This window comes from Dasypus novemcinctus, chromosome 5 (genome assembly GCF_030445035.2).
Source record: "Dasypus novemcinctus isolate mDasNov1 chromosome 5, mDasNov1.1.hap2, whole genome shotgun sequence".
Lineage (NCBI taxonomy): Eukaryota > Metazoa > Chordata > Mammalia > Cingulata > Dasypodidae > Dasypus > Dasypus novemcinctus.
This window is the reverse complement of record NC_080677.1, coordinates 8,534,628-8,556,987: the sequence shown is the minus strand read 5'-3', so window position 1 is coordinate 8,556,987 and position 22,360 is coordinate 8,534,628. Positions and strand designations below refer to the sequence as shown.

The following is a 22,360-nucleotide window of genomic DNA, read 5'->3' as shown; positions in this document are numbered from 1 at the left end:
CATCCAGGCACGAAGGCGTTTACTCCTATTCTGGGCTGCTGAAGTGGCACTGCATAGGAATCTACTCAACTGCAGTGTCTGCATAAAATAAAAATAGGACATTTCTCGCCGCCCGTGCCCCCCCCATCCTTTCTGTTCTCCCAATCCCATGGAAATCCTAGGTGTTCTGATATATTCCCCTGCCCCGGCACAGATGCCGTGCCCCCATGAGCCAGCATGTCTCACACACAGCCCTGGGGGCTGCCTTACCCCTACCGGCACCCCGATTCCGAGCCCCGGGCAGCGCGCGGCCCAGCCCTGGCTGCAGGGAGGAGCTGGAGAAGCACCACCGGCTGGCTCCACCACAAACTCCCTTTCCAACCTCAGCCCGGGCTGTGTGGTCAGGCAACGCTTTTATGGAAACCTAGCCTGTAACTTCCCCAGGCCCAGTCAACTCAGAGGCTGTCTCGTGTTCCCCCGTGAACCTGGCTCTAAACCCACTTGTTCCTACAGCTCTCTGCCTCGGAACAACCGGAGTGGAAAGGCTCTTGGCTGCTACTGTCGTTCTGGAGATTGGCTTTCTTCCATTCGCAACAGTGGCCTGAGGGAAAGCAAGCTTTCCAGGCTCCCAGGGACGGGGACGCGCTCTCCAAGAGCAGAGAGCAGTGCAAAGAGCCCGCCGCCTGCCTACCTGTCTCTCCTCGGAGCAGGGCTGCTGCTTGAGATGGTGCAGGACGACGTGAAAGCCTGCGGAAACGCAGGGGTGTCGGCCCGAAGCATTGCAGACTTGGGCCCAGCGGGGTACTCTGACATCCCTGTGGAATGGCTCCGAATCTCAGAGCAGCCCTGCGGTTCTGGACCAGGGGAAAACAAGATAAGAGGATAAGCTGGGTTATAACTTGAGACTTTTTTCTTGTTCTATAAAGAACAGTGGTTATTTAGGTAAACTTCATGTCCTGAACCTACAGGGTGAAGGAGATGGCAGATTGACTTCTGCTGGTCCTTGCTTCCAAAGCCAGAGACGCCTAACTTCAGTTCCCATGTGGGGTTGTCAACAAATCCCAGTGACTTCATCTGCTTCCTCCCCATGTGCTGTGTGTCCTGCCTATTGGGCTGGTCGCTGGTTTCAAGACAACTGTGCCTATTATTTATGATGTTTATAACCAAGTCAAGCCAGCGGAATGTGTGGCTGGGGGCAAGCTCTCTGCAAAGGGCAGGGCCTACGGCCACAGGGCCAGGCAGGATGTCATTTAAACATGGCTTGTGTTCCAAAATCACCTGCAGCAACTTGGCTGTTGTATACCCATGATGAGCAAAACTGAGCACAACTGTGGGAGGTGCTTCCCAGAAAATACTGCGACTTCAGGACAGCGTGACGCAGAGCTGGAATTAAAACCTGCCCCGTCTGATGCCCAAACACGGGTACATGCCATGGAATTGCAAACAAGCCATTTATAAAATTTCTGTCCTGCTTGTCAACCAGGATCCCAGTATTTGTGGATACTTTCTGCATCCCCATTATTTTGGGGATACTTTAAAAACTTGTCTTATCTTTGGTCATTATATTACTAAAGGAAAGATAAAAAATGGCACACGGAACTGTATAGTATTGTAAAACCACCTGTGAAATAGGAATATGGGTAAAACTGCATATATTAAAAAAAAAGGTATGCTAAGTGAAAGAAACCAGACACAAAGTACTATATATGATTCCATTGATACAAAATTAAATATAAATCAATTTATAAAGATGAAGTTAGACTAGTGGTTATGTAGGGCTGGGGAAGGAGTGCTATAGGTAGTAGAGTTTTTTGGAGAAATGAAATGGTTCTAAACTTTTTTTGTGGTGATGAATGTACAACATAGTGATTATACTAAAAGCCACTGATTATACACTTTTGATAGATTGTATGGTATATGAATATATTTCAATGAAACTGAGTAATAAATATGTAATTATGCAAGAATAGCCAGAAATAGCAGCTATGTATAGCAGGGAAGTATAGAGAGAGGGGTGAAGGATTTTCTTATTAGTTTGTTATTATTATTATTATTGAAATAATGAAAATGCAGTAATGATGACTGAGGTGATAAATGCACAAGTGTGATTATACCAAATACCATTGATTGGACACTTTGGATGAATGACATGCTTTATTAATATGCATCAATAAAATTATTTTAAAAAATCTTTGGGTGATGGATTTGGATGATGGTAGTATAATATTGTGAATGTAATGAATACCATTGAATTGTACATGGGAAAGTGGTTAAAATGGGAAATATCTGAGCATACTACAATAAAAAATTTAAAAAGCAAACAACAAAAAAACACGTCTCAGTCTTTTTTTAATAGGTTAAAAACTGGACAAACCTGCCATAGCCAAAAAAATAATATGAGAAATACAGGTCATTTTTGCTGTCTTCTTTAAAACAAGGAAGGACTGATAAATAAGGTTTTCACATGATTCCTATTACTCAACTCCTGGAGAGTAGGCATCAAAATTTAGAGATTCCGCAAAGCTTTTGGTTTCACCTTGACTCCCAAGATTATTTCTTAGCATGCTTTAAATATGTTCTTTTAACTATACTGAACGAAGGCTACCTTGTCTCTTAAAATGAAAACCTATAATAAAATGTGACACCAGGATCACACTCTGCATAAAAATGGGTATTTCCATTTCCAGATAAACTTGAAAGGACTTGCCCATAGCAAGAAAATAATCTCAAGGATTGTGTTAAATCCAAGTGTCAATAAACATCCATCTAGATTATCCAGACTGGTCTAGAATAAGATCCCTAATAGCACAGGAACAAGCCATTCACCACTCCACTCAAGTGGCTCTCCAATACAGGATGTGACTTTTCATTCCTTTTTTAAATGACTCTCTCAACAGAATTGGCACTGTGAATTCAAAGCGGAATTACTAAAATGATTGCCCTTTGTTCCACTGAAGTAAACAGGTTCCAACTCCACCAAAAGAGAAAGAAAACTCTTAAAAAGCATATGGCATCACCAAATTTGAGGAGCAAAGCATTTTTTCTACCATACACTAGCCCTTCTGTAAGAATTAACAGCTTACCTGTTTTCAATTTAGCAGCATACTTCCCTAATTACACTTTACAAATTTCTGAGCTAGTAATCAATGCGCACATCATGTGGAGTTTTTAGTTCCTAAAGAAATGACATCCCTAATTATCTCACAGAGAAAAAGTGAACCACAAAATGTTTCTTTAAAAACAAAACTGCTTTATGTATTAAGGTATAACTAACATACAAAAATCTGCACATATTTAAAGGGTACAAATTTTGACAAATGTAAAACCCATGAAACCATTTACACATCATGATAATTAACGTATCTATCACCATCAATAGTTTCCTGGTGCCCCTGTCACCCCTGCCTCGCTGTCCCCAAGCATTCACTGATCTGGTTTCTGACACTTTCCACTGGTTTGCATTTCCTTGAATTTTATATGAATGGAATCATACAAGACGGTCTGGCTACTTCCACCAAGCATATCTATTCTGAAATGTATCTGTAGCTCACTCCCTTTGTTGGTGAGTAGTTTTCCATAGTATGGATATACTATATTTTATCATTCCCCTGTTGATGGGCATTTTGGTTACTTTCAGTTTGGGGCTCTTACAAATAAAGCTGCTATGAAAAGTCATGTTCACATTTTTGAGCTGAAATATGCATTCAATTCTCTTGGGCAAATACCTGGTAATGGGGTGTTTAGATTACATGGAAGATGTACATTTAACTTTTTAAGAAACCACACAACTGTCTTATAGAAAGGCTGTACCAATTTACATCCCTACCTGCAATGTATCTAGGCTCCCATTCTTCCACATCCTGGCCAAGACTTGACATGGTCAGTTTTTTTTATTTTAGCCATTCTTGTATGGTGTGATACCTCACTGCGGCTTTAATTTGCATTCTCCTAATGACCAATGATGTTGACCACTTTTTGGTGTGCTTACTGATCACTTTTTATGTCTTCCCTGGTGAGAACTTGTATCTCTAGATCACAGATTTATTATCTGCAAGTATTTTCTCCCATTCTGTCATTTGTGTTTTCATTCACTTAGTATCTTTCAAAGAACAGGATGCAATTTCGATGAAATCCGATTTATCATGTTTTTATGGGTGGTGCTTTTGGTGCGGTATCTATAAAAATCTTAGCTTAGCCCTAAGTAATAAATGTTTTTTCTTCTCCTAAAAGTTTTATAGTTGTTTTACATTTAGGTATATAATCCATTTTTCAGTGAATTTTTGTGTGCCGTGCAAGGTATGGATCAAAGTGTTGGTCTTTTTTCATAGGGATATCCATTTATATAGATAGTAGTTCATTGAAAAAGAGTATCCTTTTTCCACTGAGTTTCTTTTAACTTTTCACCAAAGTAAGTTGTTCATATACGTGTGGGTCTGTTTCTGGACTCTAGATTTCTGTTTCATTTATCTATTTGTTTATCTTACACCACTGGCATATCATCTTAACTATCACACCAAGTTTATAATAATTCTTAGTCTCCCTACATTGATCTTCTTTTTCAAAGTTGTTTTGCCTTTCATTGGGGTATTTAGACCATTTACATTTAATGTGATTATTGGTATGGTTAGGTTTAAATCTAACATTTTGCCACTTGTTTTCTATTTGTCCCATCTATTCTTTGTTTCTTTTAACCTCCTTTTCTGCCTTCTTTTGGATAAATATACATTGCTTTTTTACTCCATATGATCTCCCTTTTTGGCTTATTAATAGTAACTCCATGTTTATACCTAACAAGCCAACAAAGGAAAATCATAAAAAAATATGATTATCCAAAAGAAGAGAGGGAAAATACCATGTATTTATCCATGTCATTACTATGCTCTTCATTCCTTTGAATTGGTTGATGCATATTTCCATCTGCTATGATTTCCCTCTAGAGTATGTCTTTTAACATTTGTCATAACACCAGTCTGCTGATAATGAATTCTTTCCTTTTTTTGTATGTCTAAAAAAGTCATTATTTGTCTTCATTTTTGAAAGATATTGTCACTGGGCATGAAATTCTAGTTTGACAATATTCACCTGTCAGTACTTTAAAGACGTTGCTCAACTGTCCTCCTGCTTGCACTGTTTCTCAAAAATAGCTCTTACTGCTCTTATAATTGTTCCTCTGTATATAATGTGTCAACCTGCCTTTCACTCTGGATGCTTTTAAGACTTTTTTTCTCTATCACTGATTTTGAGCAGTTTTATTATAATGTGCTGGGGTATGGTTTGCTCCATTAATCTTTGCAGCATATTTTTCACACATTTTTACTGATGCGAGGTGCAGCCTATGAACTTCGGGAAGCATGTGTAGGGGGAACCATTTCTGTCTGGGAAGGGCATTTAAGGCTTCTAGGAGGAAGTGGCCTTTCAGGGAAGCCTGGGAGGATGGGTGGAATTCAAAGGCTCAGAGATGAAAGGAAAAGCTGAGAGCACCAAGTGGAAACACTCCTCAGGAGGCTGGTTGAGTCTAAAATAAAAACGACAGACCAGCGTGAGGGTCCCATGCCAAAGAGTGGCAAAAACCCTCAGAATCAGAAAAACGTGTTCATCAACCAAGTCTCCTCCATCCCCCGAGGGCTGCTTTTAGAATGACACAGTCCCGATGTAAGAGAGCATGGTGCTGGCACCACACACGGCATTTACTCAGAGACACCAGCGAGTCCTCTGACTTGTGCCAAGTTCCCGTTCTAGAAGGATGGACACAATCCTCCTCTAAGATTCTGAAACCCCGACCTCACTCACATGGCGCCTGAGCGTTTTAGCAAATAAGAAGAGGCTGAAGGAAAATGAAACACTGCTTTGTTCCTGCTACCACTTCGCTCGTCCCAGAAAAGTCAGCCCAGCACTTCCCATGAAAGTGGCATTGTTTCAATTTGCTCAGTGCCAGCTCTGGGGCATTAGGACTCTGTTTCGTCCCCTCTTGTCGGAGTCTCCCCCCACCCCCCGACCAGGGTACAGGACTTAACCCTTCAACTGAAGACGGGGGCGCTGCTTAAAACACCAAGGGTCCCAAGTTACTTCGAGGACCTCAGTGCAGGCAGACCTCAGTTTCCTGTGCCACTTCTGCAGGAGCTGGGTTCCTCTGCGTGCGCTGAGGTGCAAGCCAGCTGACAGCTACACGGCCGCTCATTCGCTGTGCCGCAGGCGAGAAAAAGAAGGAGCTCCTCCTTCACAGCTGCTGGGGTTCTGGCCACATCTTCAGGTCTGCACAGCTACCACCATTCCCAGTTATGGTCGCTGCAGGCAACGATGAGGAAGAGCTGCCTTTTCCTAAACTAGACCCAGAAGCTGCAACCCATCCTGCACAGGTTAACTTCTTTTCTAGAAACCTGCTCACCTTAAGAGCAGGAGGCTGATTTTAGCTTTGCTCTTTAGCCTGTACATCTGGTCTTCACGGTTAAACTCTGGGTGCTAAGCTCCCGGCTCTGGGAGGGTCAGCTCTGCACCCCGAAGCAGGCGCGGGTGTCAGCCCAGGGAAGCCCGTCTAGTCAGGGCTCCTGTGAGGAATGGACGGTCCCCGCTGTCCTCAGCAACCTCTCTCACTGAAAGTGTCAGGGGGGACAGCATTTCCTCAGGAGTGCCTAAGGCCACACAGCAAGGGCCTGCTCGGAAGAGCCACGCTGCTTCTGAGGCATAGGCCTCCTTCCCGAAGCAGGGCACTTGCCCCCTCACTGCAGAGGAGGTGATGAGAACACTGTTTCTAGAACATTCTCACTCTGTTGGAATCCTGCCATCGCCTCAGGTGTTGGGCCCTGAGCAGATCCTCTTGCAGTTCCACATCCTCCCCATGTGGAAGAGTGGGCCTTCGGCTTCTCTTCCCCGGAGGCAGTATTCTCACATTTTCCCTTTCCTTCTGAAGCCAGCTGAGCAAGGCCAACACTCCCCAGCGTGGGGAAATTCAACCTCATTTCACATTCTGATTTTCCCCCCAAGCCAGGCTGTGCCCCAGGGCCCTTTGGGGAGGGAGGTGCTGGTGGAGGTGCTGGGTGGAGGCCCTGGGAGGCGCCCTGGGCTGCTGGGGCAGCCGCTCTCCTCCCCGCAACTCAGGAATTCCTAAGGGTGGGCTCCTCTCCGTTGCTTCCTCCTTTTCCTTTACCAGAACAAGGGTGAGAGAGGGTCACAGGCTCTTTCCCCAAAGAGCTATTTTTATACTTCATTCAAGCCTGCAGGAAGGTCCTGTGGGAAGCGGGGAACAGTGGCTCTCTGCTGTATACTATTTACATGATATGTAAATCAACAGGAAACTGCCCAAAGCCAGAAAGCTAGGGATGGAGGGGTTCTTCAGACAGACCAACCAAAAATGAAGCATTTTAAAGGTACATCCCTGGCATATGATGCTTATCTGTAGATACAGGAACCATAAATTAAACAATAGGCAAAAATCAGCAGCTGTGACAGAATCTAGGTCTTAATTATGTAAAAAAATTTTACAAAAGTATAAAAATTGTCCATTCATACATTAATTACTGTTAGTAATTATAAATTACCTTTCATTTTCTTATACTACCTTTGTTGAAAAATAAATTTAGTTGAAGTCAAGATTGTACTCTCCTATTCGGGTGAAGAAATCTGAATTTCATAATATTTAACTACCTTAGTCTCAATCTTTGGCCCATAAATGTACAGGAATACTCACAATAAACTTCTAGAAGAGGGTGAGAATATCTACCTACCTACCTACCTATGTATTTATCTATCTATCTATCTCTATCCATCCACCCATTTAGCTTTTCCTCCCTCCCTCCTTTTCTTCTTTCCATCCACCCACCTCCAGAGATAATATGCAGTTAAATACGATGTTCCCTTCTACATCATCTAGGGGAGCTCTATAAAATGGTGCAGTAGCAAACCTTTTGCCTTATTTCAGTATATTTCTAGCAGTGACTTTGGGGGGCTACTGAGAAGGGATACTAAGTATCTGCAAGTTCTAGTCTAGGTTCTTTCACCTGCAGGCCATGACACTGAGAACGTTTAGGTGTTTGGTCTGCAAAATCCCTTCTATTGGGATCAGATTAGATTATTTCTAGCCTATTATTCTCTCATTTGCAGAATTCTATTACAGAACAGTAGGACTTTGTATGGAAGGTTCTATATTAATGGCATTTAAAAAAAAGAGTTCTTATCTTTAACTTCTTTCTTAGTTGCCTGTAAATAAAACGCCATTTAATTAACTTTATTGGTAGCAAAGGAAAAATGGCCGCCAGCCAGCCAGATACAATGAAAATCTAATTAAGGAAAAAACCCCAAAACATTGAAAAAGCAAATGACATTGCGCATTTTTTTGGATGAGAATCAAAGTCCTGCTTATCTAGAAATACAGATAGAAGGATGAATGACCCCAAGTGGATATGTACACACTCTCTTGGTCTTGAGTTTTTTCTTGTGTAAACTATATTATCAAAATCACAGATTCTAAGGAATTTGTTCTCTAATTAAGGTCCCCATTCTCAGTAAATAGCAGGAGGTCCTAGTTTGAGACTGCATGTACCCCCAGAAAACTGTGTTCTTGAAACAGGTCCATTCCTGTTGGTGGGAACTTTTGTAAGGCGTGACCCAGGGTGGGTCTTAATCCTCTTACTGGAGAGCCCTTTATAAACAGATGAAAACGGACAAAGGGGGCCACATTGACAGAGAGAAAGCCCCAGAAGCTGAGAGAGAAGTCACAAGAGCAAGAAGCTGAAATCAACAGAATTGCCAGGGAGAGGCGCAGAAGGAGCAGCAAGCAGCTGAAAGCAATGGAGCCTGGAGAAGGCAAGGACTGGTAGACACCGCCACATGCCTTCCCATACGCCAGAGGCATCCAGGTTCCACACACCGGTGGTCTTTGGGGAGATAGCATCGGTGGTCTTTGGGGAGATAGCGTCGCCTGAGGCCTTGATTTGGACAGTTTCCTGAGCCTTGGAACTATAAGCATATAAATTGATAAATTCCCATCGTAAAAGCTAACCCATTTCAGGTAATATTGCCTTGGGGTAGCCTTTAGCAAGCTAAAACAAAAACTAAAATGGCCCTATCTCCTGGAGCAAGCAAGGTTTTCACTTCCAGGATGGGACTTGCATCCCAGCTGGAGATGGAGACAAGTTTCTGGTCTAGCACGTAGGTGGGGATTTCTCATCCAAACCCCTTTTACCCAATCACAAAAGAGGACGCAGCAAATGCAGATAAATCAGCTCATCGCACCAGGGATCCTGTTTTCTCTTACTCCTCTGAAGCTGCCCTATGTATATTCAGATGTTTTAATTCAAACAGACTGGAAAGAAAACATGTTTTCCCCCATTTAGTTGGAGCAGCATAGGGAATTCTAATGTTCAAACAAAGAAAACAGTATTTTCCTCACAATGAGTGTTTCCAAATCAGTTTTGATACTTAAGATGGACTAGACCAGCCTGCTTCTCTCCATGACTCAAAGGTCCCTGAGGAAAAACTGGGGGCAGGCAACCACACATTGACTCTCTGGGACCATAATGGACATTGTTTATGAAGCAGCCACTCCAAGCCACGGAGATCCCAGCACTTTCTCCCAGTCTACAAGGGCACTGGGTCTGGGAGCCCTGCTGTCTGCCCAAGGGACACTGCAGTGAGTACAAGGACACAGATGCCCCACACCCAGCCACCCCCTGAGAGCTCCAGCCCTTTAACTCAACTTCACGGGGCCTGCCCCAGTTGCTGGCCATCATCTGTCCAGAGGGCCCAACTTTGAAAGAAAGCCTAAAATAGATTACGTGTCCTCCCCTAGAGAGAAGATAGAGAGGGAAGCCCGCTCTGAGGAACTGGGTGTACTGGGTGATGAGGGACAACAATGGCAGGTGCAGAAGGGAGGGCAGCCACTTGGCCCTTGAGATGGCTTTGCACCATTTTTCTGCTCTTTCCTTCAAGTGAAAGAAAATAGTGCTGTGAAGGCACAGCACCTGCCACTGTCTTCTCTTGTTCCCCCACTCCTCGTTCGCACACCTGGGCCTGGAAGAACACAACTGGCTAACCCATCAGATTCACTAATTTAACTAATACTCAGCTGCCCTCTGAGTGCAATCACCACCAGCATTTAATTTTGCTCAGAGATGCTGTCCATACCACCTCCTTCTTCAAACTCCCAGGTATTAAAATATCAGTACACCATTTTCACCCACCAGATTGTCAAAGATGACAGATTTGATAATACAAGATATTGATAAGAATCTGACAAAGGAGTTGCTTGCACATATATTGATGGCAGTGCAAATTAGTGCCATCATTTAAGAGGACAATTTGGTAATATCTGCTAAAATTTCTTTTGAAAATGCATATAATCATCAGTCCAACAAGAATCTAAAAATCTGATAAAATATGTCAAGGAGAAAAGGAAGTAAGTAAAAGAGGAGGAGAGGGGAGAGAAGGGGGAAAGGGACAATGACAATCAAAATAAATGGCCGTCACTAAGAAAGTAGTTTTTTAAAATGTAAGGGAATCCTATGTGGACAAAAAAATGGCAGATCTAGAAATAATGATAGGAAAAGATGTCAAAAGTATGTGAGAGCAAGGAAAGAGCCTAACATGGTAGATGATTTTAAGAACAGAAAATAAGTTATGCACCTAGATTTATACACTCACTAAAAGCTGCCAAGTTGCACAAAAAACTGTTGTGTCTAAGGAAGGGGCGTGGGGCCTGGGGAGCTATTTTACCTCTCCGCTGGTCTCTGCCTGCCCCCCAGGTGCTGTTGCTATCAGCTTCTGCCTGCTCTGCCTGTGGCTTTATCTCTCAGCTTCTGTGGGTAACTCTCTGAGCTCGTGTGTCCTTTCTCTCTGTCTGTCTCTTCCCACTCCTATTTATAGAGGATTCCAAAAAGAGGATCAAGCCCCACCCTGGGCCATGCCCTACTGAAGTGACCTCATCCAAAGGTCCCGCCTACAAGAGGCTGACACCCACAGGAATAAACGTGCTCCAAAGTCACAATCCTTTGGGGTCTGTAAAAGCCACAGCCGACCACAAGCACCTCGGGGAATGCAGAGACAGACAGACACACGGTGAGCAGAGGTTGCTTTTTTGGAGGTTTGGCGTCTGATGCTGATGAGGGGAACAAGCTCTTCCCATGATTAGCCCCTGTGCCTCCGGGAAAGCCAACTCCCTTGCTCCCTACTTAGGGGAGACCAACCAAGCCCCACCCCCACAGGAAAGAGTTCCAGAAGGATGAGTCGCTTACAAAAATGTGCCTGGACTCCAAGGACCGAATCTGACTTCTCAGCAAAACAAGCTACTTGCTTCCTGCTGGACCCTCAGGGGAAAGACCACAGGGCTGGGAGCTCCTGGACCCTCTGGAGACCCCAAGGAGCCTGAGAATGAAGCCGGCACACAGAAGTGGGGCTGAGAAATGGGGGACGCAGTGTAGGAGAGGAGTGAGAAGAAGGCCACCCTGCCTTGGGGACTCTGATGAGTCCTGATGAGGCCCCACCTGGGCCAGAACCCCTCAGCTGCTGGGTTACATTTCCTTTATGTCCTTGAGCCAGGTAGAATTGGGACCAGTTACTTGCAGCAAACAGCTGGAAGCTGCTTCCAATCTGGTAGGAACCAGATAGACAAGTAAGATGACAGCCAAGGACCGCAGAGCTAGGGTGTGGAGGGTGCCCTGTGGGCCTGAGGAAAAAAGCAGGCATCTGAATTCCCCTCAGGGAAGCCCTCTTTGTCCTGGGCCAAAAACAAAAACCACAGAGGGAGGTTTTCCAAGCAGAGAGAGAAGGTTGTGTAAAGGCAGCCTGAGACAAAAACTCCTGCTTTGATTAAAAGGATTAAAATGATAAGAGATTACCATAACAAGCAAACCAGGTTTTACACAGGAATGGGTAATCTAGTAACAGAAAGCACAGGGTACCTCAGATGACACAGAAGCCAGACACCGAAGAGGCTGTGCTTATCACCTCAACTGTGGTAAAAAATCTCCAGTTCCCGCAATATTCCAGTCCCATAACTGGACCAGATCACAGGAAAAGAAGGCTTGATGCTTTTTTCAGTCAGGCAGATTTCCTAGACAATCTAGTTTTCCTTTAGAAAGCACAGGACTCATGCTAAACGGGACCCATGCTAAACGTCATTATGGACCTTCAGCCTGGGGCAAGATGGCGCCAGTGTTTCAAGTCCTGGGAAGTCCTTATCCAGGATAACTTCCTCCTGTAATGGTTGCTCCAGAGATATTTAAAATAATGTTCAACAGAGGGTCCAGAGGTAAAACAAACAAAAACTTTTCTTGTAACTTCAGAAAGTATCTTAATGTGACTGGAAAATCTTATTTCCTGTGGACGATTTCACCTGACATAAAATTAGGAAGACCTTCTGGGCACTCAGGAGATCTGAATCCATTAAGCTCCCAGGCCCTAAAATAATTGGGCCCTTGGGTGGTCAACAGGAAGTTTCTAGCCTAATTCCAGAAAGCACTTATTTTCAGAAATTCAAGAAAATATCACTAGTGAGATTCTAAAACCAGCGCCTGAACTACGGTGTGAGCCCATTTGTAGAGGACCTTGAATGAAGGTGGGCCTTAACCCAACAAGGCTAAGTCCTAACAAGCCAAGGACACTGGATATACAGAGAGAAGCCATGGGGAAGAGCCAGAGGCTGGAAGCCAATGGAACTTAGAAGAGAAAGGAGAAGAAGCCGCAGAGTGCATTGCCATGTGACAGGAAAGAGCATGGATCAAGGGCAGCCAGCCCCAGACCACCAAGCCTTCCGGGGGAAAGCGTCGCCTTGCTGACCCTTCGATACTGGACTTGCAAGCCTCAAAACCGTGAGCCAATAAATTCCTGTTGTTTAAGCCCAACCACTGTATGGTATTTATCTTAGCAGACAGAAAAATAAAACATCATTCAAAATCTCAGTTTAAGTTAAACCTCTTAACTAACAAAAAGGTATGTTCTCACCATAGTGAGAACCAACATACCCTTGCTGATTAATTTAAGGTGAATTTTCGCCATGTTAGCGGACAATCATTGTGGTGGTTAGGCTATTGTGTCAACTCGGCCAGGTAGTTGTGTCCAGTGGTTTGGTCAAGCAAGCTCTGGGCTAACTGTAATACAAGGGCATTTATGGACTTGAGTCACCATTGCCTTTACTGCAGTGGTAAATCATAGATATCTGGTTACAATTACACCCATCAGGGAGACTGCCATCAGCAAGGAGTGACGCTTAACCCAATCACTTGAATGCCTTAAAAGGGGAAGCGATTCCAGCATGAAGGGAAAATTTCCCAGCTCATCTTTGGATAGCCAACATCTCCCAGACCTCATCAAGAACCTTCATTGGACTTTCATTGGAGCCCCTGGTTTGCAGCCTGCCTGCGGAACCTGGACTTGTGCATCCCCACGGCTGCATGAGAGACTCATAGAATCACATGGTATTGACAGATATCTCTTGTTGATTCTGTTTCCCTAGAGAACCCTAATAAAATCATAATTTTTTTTCCATAAAAAGTACACTTTCTTCATAAATTATAGCTATATTACTAATAATTACTGTCTGCATGGTACACGATGGGCTTATTTGACCCTCAAACATCTCCTAAGGGTATATGCTACCATTATGCTAAACTTAGGAGGAATCAAAGGCTTAGCCGCCCTTCCTCACTTGCACCAGTTAAATAACTAACACCCATCACCCAGAGGGTGCGTAGTTACTGTCAGCCCCTGCAGCTGCCTCGCTGGAGGCTGGTTTGGGTTTCTCTGGCGGCCAGGTTGTGGTCATGGCCCAGCACGTCTGCCTTCAGTGCTGCGTGGTGTCAGGGCTGGGCTGGGAAACCACACTTGGTCGTACTCACAATGGTCACGCGCAGCCCAGTTCAGAGAGTCCAAAGCTCCTGGATATAGAGAGGACACCAACACTGCTTTCCCCTGAGCTGGGATTTGGCTGGGCTTCAAGGAAAGCTTGGAGTGTACTGAAATTGTTCCAAGTCTAACAAAGGACATTCTGGTTAATTAAATAATTTACACCAACCTCAAGTTTCTGGTACATGTGGTTTCCGCTACAAGAGGTAGTGACTTGCTAACCAGTGGATGTCCAGAGACAAAGCTGATGCACACCTAGGAGCTTTCATAAGCACCTTTTCCAAAGAAGTACTTCTGTTCCGGAGGAACTGAATTTAAGAAATAGCAAGTTCATCTTGGGGCGAAGGGGGAGGAAAATAGTCTCGGGGTCAGAAAGATCTTCCTGTTGAAAAGACTGAATTGACCAGATTTTATATATTTTCCTTTTTTCTAAAAAGACCAGCAAATTAAAATTCACAGCAGAGTCTTGCTCCTTGTCTCCAAATACCTTCCTACCCAGTGCTTCGGGGTGACCTACTACTGCTCAAGTTTCCCACCATTTGATCCATCCGTGTTTTAGAGTTCCTGGTGGAAATGAGGCAAAACAAGATGGTGGGAGGCAGGACTGGGGGGCACTGTACCCCCTTCCGTGCCTGGTACTGGGGACCCAGCAGGAAGCTAGGGCTTCCACGCGTACCCGGCGGCAACAAAGCAGGGGAGTCAGCCCTTGCCTTCACCCCCGGGGGTCAGGGAGGCCCAGTGGGGGTGCTGACCTAGCATCCCTGGAACCAGCGGTTGCCCCATTTTTGCTGGGAATGTGTCAGCAGGGGCAAGCAGGGAGCTGAATTTCCACCCCTCCCTCTTCAACAAGGTAGTGAGGATCAGCTCCCTAATTTTGTCAGGATGGGGTCTATGGCCCCAGCACAAAGGTGAGATCAACATCCCCGTGGCCCTGGAGCTATACCTCAACAGGGGCATCCTGCATAACAAGGAAGAGCTGGTTAAAAAGAATCCAGAGCCTAAAAACATAACATCAAAAAAACATCAAGACACAATAAAAAAATGAGTTGCGATACCAAGAATGAGGAAAATCACTTGCAAGAGAAAAGCTCATCAACTGAAGACAACGCCAACATGAGTCAGAGGTGGCCCTTACCTGATGAGGACTTCAAAGCAGCTGTCATAAACATGCTTCAACAAAGACCTATAAATTCTCTTGAAACAGATTTAAAAATCTGAAAATCTCAGCTCAGAAAAGTGATTTTAGAAAGGCAGAATACAACAATAACAGAAATTTAAAAAGCTCTGGACGGGCTCAACAGGAGAGTGAAAATGATGGGACAGTATCAGTTTGCTTGAGGAAAGACGAACAGAATTCACTCAATCTGAGTAACAGAGATAAAACAGATTGAAAATAAAACAAACAGAGCCTTATGGACCTGTGAGAAGTAAAACAGAAAAAAGATACAACCTCTGCATCACTGGAATCCCAAAGGAGAAGAGAAAGATAGTGGGGTGAAAGAAAACTCAAGAGAATAATTGCTGAAAACTTTCCATACTTGGCAAAAGATACAAACCTACAGATTAAAGAAGGTGAGTAAATACCAAATAGGATAAACAGCAAAAAACAAAACAAAACAAACAACAAAAAACCCATATTAAGACCCATCATAATTAAACTTCTGCATGCTAAGGACAAAGAAAAAACCTTGAAAGCAGTCAAAGAGAGTTGGCATTACTTACAAAGGAACACTAGTTCCAACGACAGCAGATTTCTCATCTGAAAGCAGAGAAGGCAGAAATATGTCGCACAACATTTTTCAAGTGCTGAAATAAACATCTGTCAAGATGTAGCAAAAAAAGTCCTTCAGGAACAAAGGGAAACTAAAAAGTTTCTCAGAAGAAGGAAAACTAAAAGAATCTGTCACTTGCAACCCTATCCTTAAATAACGGCTAAAGGAAATTTTCTAAACAGAGTGGAAATCACAACAGAAGAAGGCTCGGAATTTCCAAAAGGAAATAATATCAGAGTAGGTTAAAAAAAAAAAACAGGATAATTAAGTAGGCTATCCTCCTTCTCATGAGTTTCTTAAATTGTAGTGATGACTGAAGCAAAACTTACAACACCATCTGATGTGGTACTTAAAGTATGTAGAGGAATTAGGTAAGATAATTATATTTAAAAAGTGGGGAGGATAAAAGGGCTTAATTAGAAGTCAGGTTTCTACACTTTATTCAAAGTGGTAAGACACAGATACCACTGACTGTCAAGTCACATACATATGCTGTAATACCCTATAGCAAACACTACAAAAACTATACAAGCGGATATATTAAAAAACACTAAAAATAACTTAAGATGGAATCCTAAAGTTAAACCCACAGGGAGGCAAAGAAAAAAAAAAGAGAGAAATAGTGGCGGAAAAGAAACAGGGAAACTAGTTAACTCATCCCTCTCTCTTATACTATGAGATTTAAAAATCTATTCAACTTTTCTTTAGCAAGGGCCTGGAACAGCCTATCTTTTCTTCTCTTCCTTCCACTCATCCACTCTAAGGAGAATCAGGTATTGAGTGTAATTAAAACTTAAAAATCACATTGCCATTTGGTGGTAGACACTGATCTTAGCCCAGTGTTCTTGAATTTATTTCCTGGCAAAAGGACGGTGGACAGTGGGCCTTTTAACAAGGAACTGGGGAAAGAATGGTCTGTAAACGGACCTGGTCCCACCGCTCCTAATGTAGGTGATTCATCTCCTCTACATCACATGCCATTCCAGGGGAGAATAAGAGGAAGAAAGAAGGTTTCTGGTTGGCCTTATGCAAAGTGAGTAGGGGTAATATTCGAAGCAGATAACAGGACTCGGAGCCCAAAAGATCGAGTTTCCACCCCAGAATTGCCATCTGATGACCATAAAACTAGCTGAGACAAATTGAGCAACACGCTCCAGCCTATGCAAAATACTGCCACCACTCCCCCTACCATCCTGATTAGTTTCAGTAGGGCAATTGATGTCTTTGGACATTTTTTAGTTTTTTGTTGTTGTTGTTGTCATTGTTATTTAAATCTAGGGAGGGGAAATTAATGAAGGAGAAAGAAGAGACAGAATGGGCAGCAGTTAGGATTTTTGTTGAAAAATGGCTCTTCATGTACAAATCACCTACCTACAAATTATAATGTTCATCAAACCCAAATCCCACCACTAGTCTCACTTTCCTTATGCAGCCAGAGCAAGGCCATGTTAGTGTCAGGCACAGAGCTGAATGGCAGCAGTTTTTAAATCAAAAATTTCTCCAGAATCTTTCAAAATCCTGGTGACATCACACATATCAATTTTCTAGACAGACTGTTTGGATTTGCCAAAGGCTGCCAGCACAGGATACCTGGATGGGGCTGGCTTTTATGATAGGGGTCTACTGGGGTAGAAGGTGACAGTTGTGAGGCTGTAAAAATGTCCAAATCAAGGCATCATCAGAGACGCTGCCCCACCAGGTTGCACAGGGCAACGTGGGTCGCAGGGGGCGACGTCATCTAAAGAAGCTTTCTCTGGAAGCTCAGCTGTGGGCCACCAAGCCCCCCGGGGTGTCCCTGACTCTCCGTGGCTGCAGGCAATCCTGGAGTCCTCGCCCACATGGCAAGCTGAAGTGACAGCTCTCTTAGGTTTATAAAAGACTCCAGTGCCCACCCTGCGTCACGCGCCACTTAAGTACACCAGTTCAAAGGCCCCCCAACTGAATTCAGTCCAAAAAAAGGGTCCCACTCCCACAAGACTGGATTCTTTCCTGGGATTCTCAACCTCTTCAAACTGTCACAGAGCCTAATAATAGAAATCAAAAGAATAGCTGTCTTTTACTGAGTTGCCTGTTGTATGCCAAGGACCGATATTCTACTGTTTAATCCTCATAAAACTTTTCCAAATCCCTTAGCCCTGTCTGTGGATGAGTAAACGGATTCTGAAAGGTGAGCTTGAAACACTTGGTCAAAGAAAACCAGCGGTAGTCCAACTCGTAAAACCATGTTCTTTCCACGAGATGTCCCTGCCATATATTGGTGAGAGTTCAAATTCAGTAGCCTCGATTTAACCAATTCATTCCTCCCTAAAGCAGCTAGCTGTTTTACCCCCAAGAAACAATATAAAAGGCCTCTCGCAGGGGAATCTGTGGACCAAGTGTGCTGTGACGGCGACACAGGGGTGCTTTTTTAAGCAGCCGAGAGCCACGGAAATGCCACTCCACATGGAAGGCTCGCCACCCTGCCCAGGAAGTGCCACCAGAAGACGGTACCCGGGCCCCAAGCCACACCCCCACGCTGGTGAAGGGAGGAAATAACCTCTGCTTCTCACAGAACAGCATGAGAATTCCTTCAGTTTCACTCTAAGTGCCAGAAACAAATTTCTATCCCACCCAGACAAATTTCTAATATATCGACCAACCCATGGTATTCGTGGAAAACGGAAGTGAATAACCAAGTAACTGTATATAAATTGCATTAAAACAACAGGAAACATTTCAAAAGACATTATCTTTCATTCAACTGCAGAGAATTCCCAAGATCCTGGAATGGATTATAGTGAAGATTTTTAAACTGGGAAGAATCGGGGTGGGGGGAGGTGCACAGTGCCGGCTTGGTTCTTTTTAGAGCTACTGTATGGATAGCAGTCCTCCCCAAAAAAACCCTCCCCATCCCCAACTTCCATCCCCCACCCCGCCAACACCCTATCTTTCCAGCTAAAATGCACACACACCACCGCAGCAGCCACATGCCAACGGAATGCAAAGAACCTGTAGAATCTGCAGGCCTGGGCCGGCAATTCCAGAGGCTGCACTGGACAGACAGATGATGGGGCCACTGCCCCAGGCACCTGCCCGCAGGGGCCGGGACACAGACCAGCCCACGCCCCTGGGTCCCACGCCCCTGGGTCCCTGCACTGGGAGGCTTCTGGGGGAAGAGGCAGACACACTCCTCCCGCCACCAGCTCGGCTGGAACAGGTTACTTGGGTGAAGGCCGTTTTGCTCTCAGGTCCTGGGCTGGTTTAGAAAAGCCTTTCTCTGCCCCTGGGTGAAGAGCCTACAGTATGATTCATTTCCAATCTCCGACAATGGCTCCTAACACGTGTCCAATAGAAACGGCTCCTCTTGGGAAGCTTTAAGGGGTACAGTTGAGAAGCCTGATCTCGGGGGTCGCCTGGGACAGTCCTGAGTTTGGGCAGACGCCCCTCAGGGGTTCTGGGGACCAGGGGTGCAGTGACACCTCGAATGGGGCTGGCTCTCCCTGGGCTGGCAGAACTTGCTGGGCCAGCAAGCAGCTGCACATCTGTAACCCAGGCTTTCTCCTTCCCAGTCAAAGCCGGCAGAGGCAAAATAACTTTCCGTGTTCTGGAAGAGAAAGCCCTCTAGGCTCATGGCCCAGGAGCTGCTTCTAAAGCCTCAAGGGGCTCTCGAAGGGAAGTGTCAGCGTGACAAGGAAAACTTGGGTCAGCTGGACACGCCCCCCCAGTCCCACTTCCCCACCCTGAGCTCCGTGCTCACCTCGTCCCCACCCCCACACCCCAGCGATCGGGGAGCTGATCGGGTTTCAGCTCCCCGGGGCCCCAGGCGCCCGCCTTACCTGGGCACTCCCAAGGTGCTGCTCAGTACCCCAGGAAAGTCCGGAAAGCCGCGGGAAGAGCCTGGGGGCGCCCCACCCCCACACTTTGGGCCGAGGAGCCCCGGGCCAGCACAGGGGTGGTAGCAGCGCCCTGTCCCCGCGGCCGCCCCGCCCGGTCCCCGTCCCCTCCCCGCAGCGTCCCCGCGCCCAGGCCAGTCCCCTGGGAGGCGGAGGCCAGCGCCCGCTGGGGCCCCTTCGGAGGGCGCGGAGCGTCCGGCGTGCTGGGGCAGTCACAGCCGCCCATTCGCTGCTGCTCGGCGACTCCGCCTCTGCATTTCTCCTTTCTCTCTTCCCTCCTCCCCTCTCCCTCCTTTAACCTCCTGTGAATTCCCAACTGAAACACACCAAGGCTTTGTTTCCGTGGCTCGGGGTGCAGCAGCCAGCCAGGGCGGCCTCCTGCCCCTCAGCGCCACCTCCCCCAAGGTCCGGCTCTGCTCCCCGGGGAGCCCTCGGGGCAGGGAGAATGCCTCTGGCCACCAGCCAGGGCTGCGGGAAGCCAACCCTCCTTGGGGGGCCCACCTGGTCACCCCGGACGGGTGCGTTTGCCTAACCCGGCCCCCAGGCTCCCAGGCTCACCAGGTGATGCAGGTCAGAGCACCCTCGCAACCGCAAACCCCACCCTGCTCGAGCCCTGCATGTTTCCTTCCCTGTTGGCTCCAGACACCCTGCCCTAAGACCCCCTGGGAGCCTCACCTTCAAGCCCCAGCCCACCCTCCCTAGGGGGGGCTATTCTACCAACAAGCTGTAGCTGCTGCTCTGTACACGTTGTGTCCTTGCTTACCCCTCTTTTCTGCTCATATTCTCTCCTTCATCAGAAGGGCCACCTCGCCCTCAAGAACTCCTCTACATTCCTCAACACCCAGTTCAAACAACTCCACATTTTTACAGGACTCGGAACACAGCATCTCGCCCCATCAAGCATCCGTGCTTGCTCCTTCACGTCACCAGTAGCCTGAAATGTGCCTGTGATTTAGTCCACGGAGCGGAACAGAAGGGCTTGGCTTTCGAGACCGAGCTTCCAGGGGGCAAACACCGTGCATTACTCTTTACAGCATTAAAGAGTACACAAAGCTCCAATACACACTGGGCTCTCATCCTTTACTTCTCTTCCGAGTCTGGCAAAATCCCACCGGTTCTTTCTAGAAAATTCTTTGAAAGGCATAATCCCCATGTTCCTCTTTGGATGCCTCTTTCCTGCACGCAGTCAGTGCCCTCAGCCCACTTATGCACCTGCCCGTCCATCTCCCTGGGGTGCACAGTAGGTTTGCATGCCTGTCCACCTTGTCCAGATCCCACACAACCCTTGGGCATGCACCATCCGATGGGGACCGAAAGTGCTGGTGCCCCTCTCGGGCTTCCTGCGGCGCAGCTCCTTACATCACAGGCCAGGAGGGTCCCGGGACCCTCGTCCTGCAGGGCTGGCAGGGCACTTCCTCCAGGGACGCCTGCCGGAAACTCTGCAGCACAGACACAGAGTGAGCTCTGGAGGCGGAAGGTCGAGCCCCTGCCTGGAGAGGAAGGCGCCCTGCCCGCCCGGGAGCACGGCCTGACAGGCACAGCACTTCCGAGGCGGGGCGCCGTCCCTTTGTCCCTGCCGGACGGGTATGGGCAAGCCCAGAGGGACAGGCCGGAAAGAAAGGTCTGGCATCCTTCTGGAATGAGAAGCCAACTTCCCACTGCCGTAGCCAAGCTGTGCCAGCGGGCGATTTTTGATTTTGAGTCCCCAGACCTTTAAGAGCCTCTTTGGGGATCTGTTTGTCATTCTCCCTTTCCCTCCCTCCTCTCCACTAGGCCAGAGTGACAAGGACGAAGGTGACTTTTCCAGGCTGTGCTCCGTCGGGGCAACGGCTCTGCCGATGAAGAAACGTGTTCGGAAAACCTGCCCCTGGAACTCTGCTGCCATGTTGTCGTTGTCTGGGATGTGTGCCGGTGGCCGGAGGACGGCAAGGGCTCTGCGGCCGCTGTAACCACTTCCGAACCAGACATGGAATCATGAGCTTCGCCACGGGCGCAAATCAAAACCCCGAGAGAGGTGGAGTGGACATCACCTTCCCAGGGTCCTCAGGATGGAGGAATAAAATATGGATTGGAGTGGACTTACTGGTATTCCACTACAGAACTGTTGTGACTCTAGCAGTGGAAGAAATTATGTCATTGATGTGGTGACAGTGGCCACGGGAGTTGCTGAGGGCAGGGAGAGGGAGGAAGAGATGTGATGTGGGGGCATTTTCGGGACTTGGAGTTGTCCTGAATGATATTGCAGGGACAGATGCTGGACATTATATATCGTGCCATAGCCCACTGAATGGACTGGGGGAGAGTGTAAACTAAAATCCATGTGGTGCAGCAGTGCTCCAAATGTATTCACCAAATGCAATGAATGTGCCACGACGATGAAAGAGGTTGTTGATGTGGGAGGAGTGGGAGGGGAGTGCAATATAGGGGAACCTCTTATATTTTTTAATGTAACGTTTTGTGTGATCCGCATATCTTTAAAAAAAAAAGATAAGAATAAAAAATAAATGAAAAATTCTCGGAGCTGCTACTCCCTTGGCAGGACCAGCCCTTCCTCCACATGGTCCGCCTCAGCTCAGTCTCTAGCTCATCCACTGGCTAACTCACTTGAAGCAGACACGTGGTCATCCAGAGCCTACTGCATGCGAGGTGCTGCAGACACAAGGAGCCACACGCTCCCCGCCCAAGACGGGGAGAGCAGCAGGCAAGGTGCAGAGCCACCACGGGGAGGGGCGGCATCTGCCCGGCATGGGGGGGCCCCACCGAGGTGGCAGCCTCAGAGCAGGAGGTGCAGGTGGGACCCCGGAGGGAAGCCAAGCCCGGGCAGGGGCCCTGACAAGCAGGGAGGCACCGAGGCGCCCACCGGGTGCTTGCACCTGACTCCCAGCGAGGTGCAGGGGGAACAGA

The 22,360-nt window shown here is 46.6% G+C and overlaps 1 protein-coding gene across 5 annotated transcripts in view; it reads right to left on the bottom strand.

The window, feature by feature from the left end:
- The window catches only part of TNS3 (tensin 3), a 358,050-nt gene that overhangs the window by 31,558 nt on the left and 304,132 nt on the right, over positions 1–22,360 (bottom strand). For all 5 annotated transcript variants that reach the window (XM_071215053.1, XM_058296654.1, XM_058296655.2 and 2 more), the window contains one exon: positions 671–833. In XM_071215053.1, the coding sequence (XP_071071154.1) occupies positions 671–833 (163 nt within the window). The remainder of the gene's footprint in view (positions 1–670; positions 834–22,360) is intronic.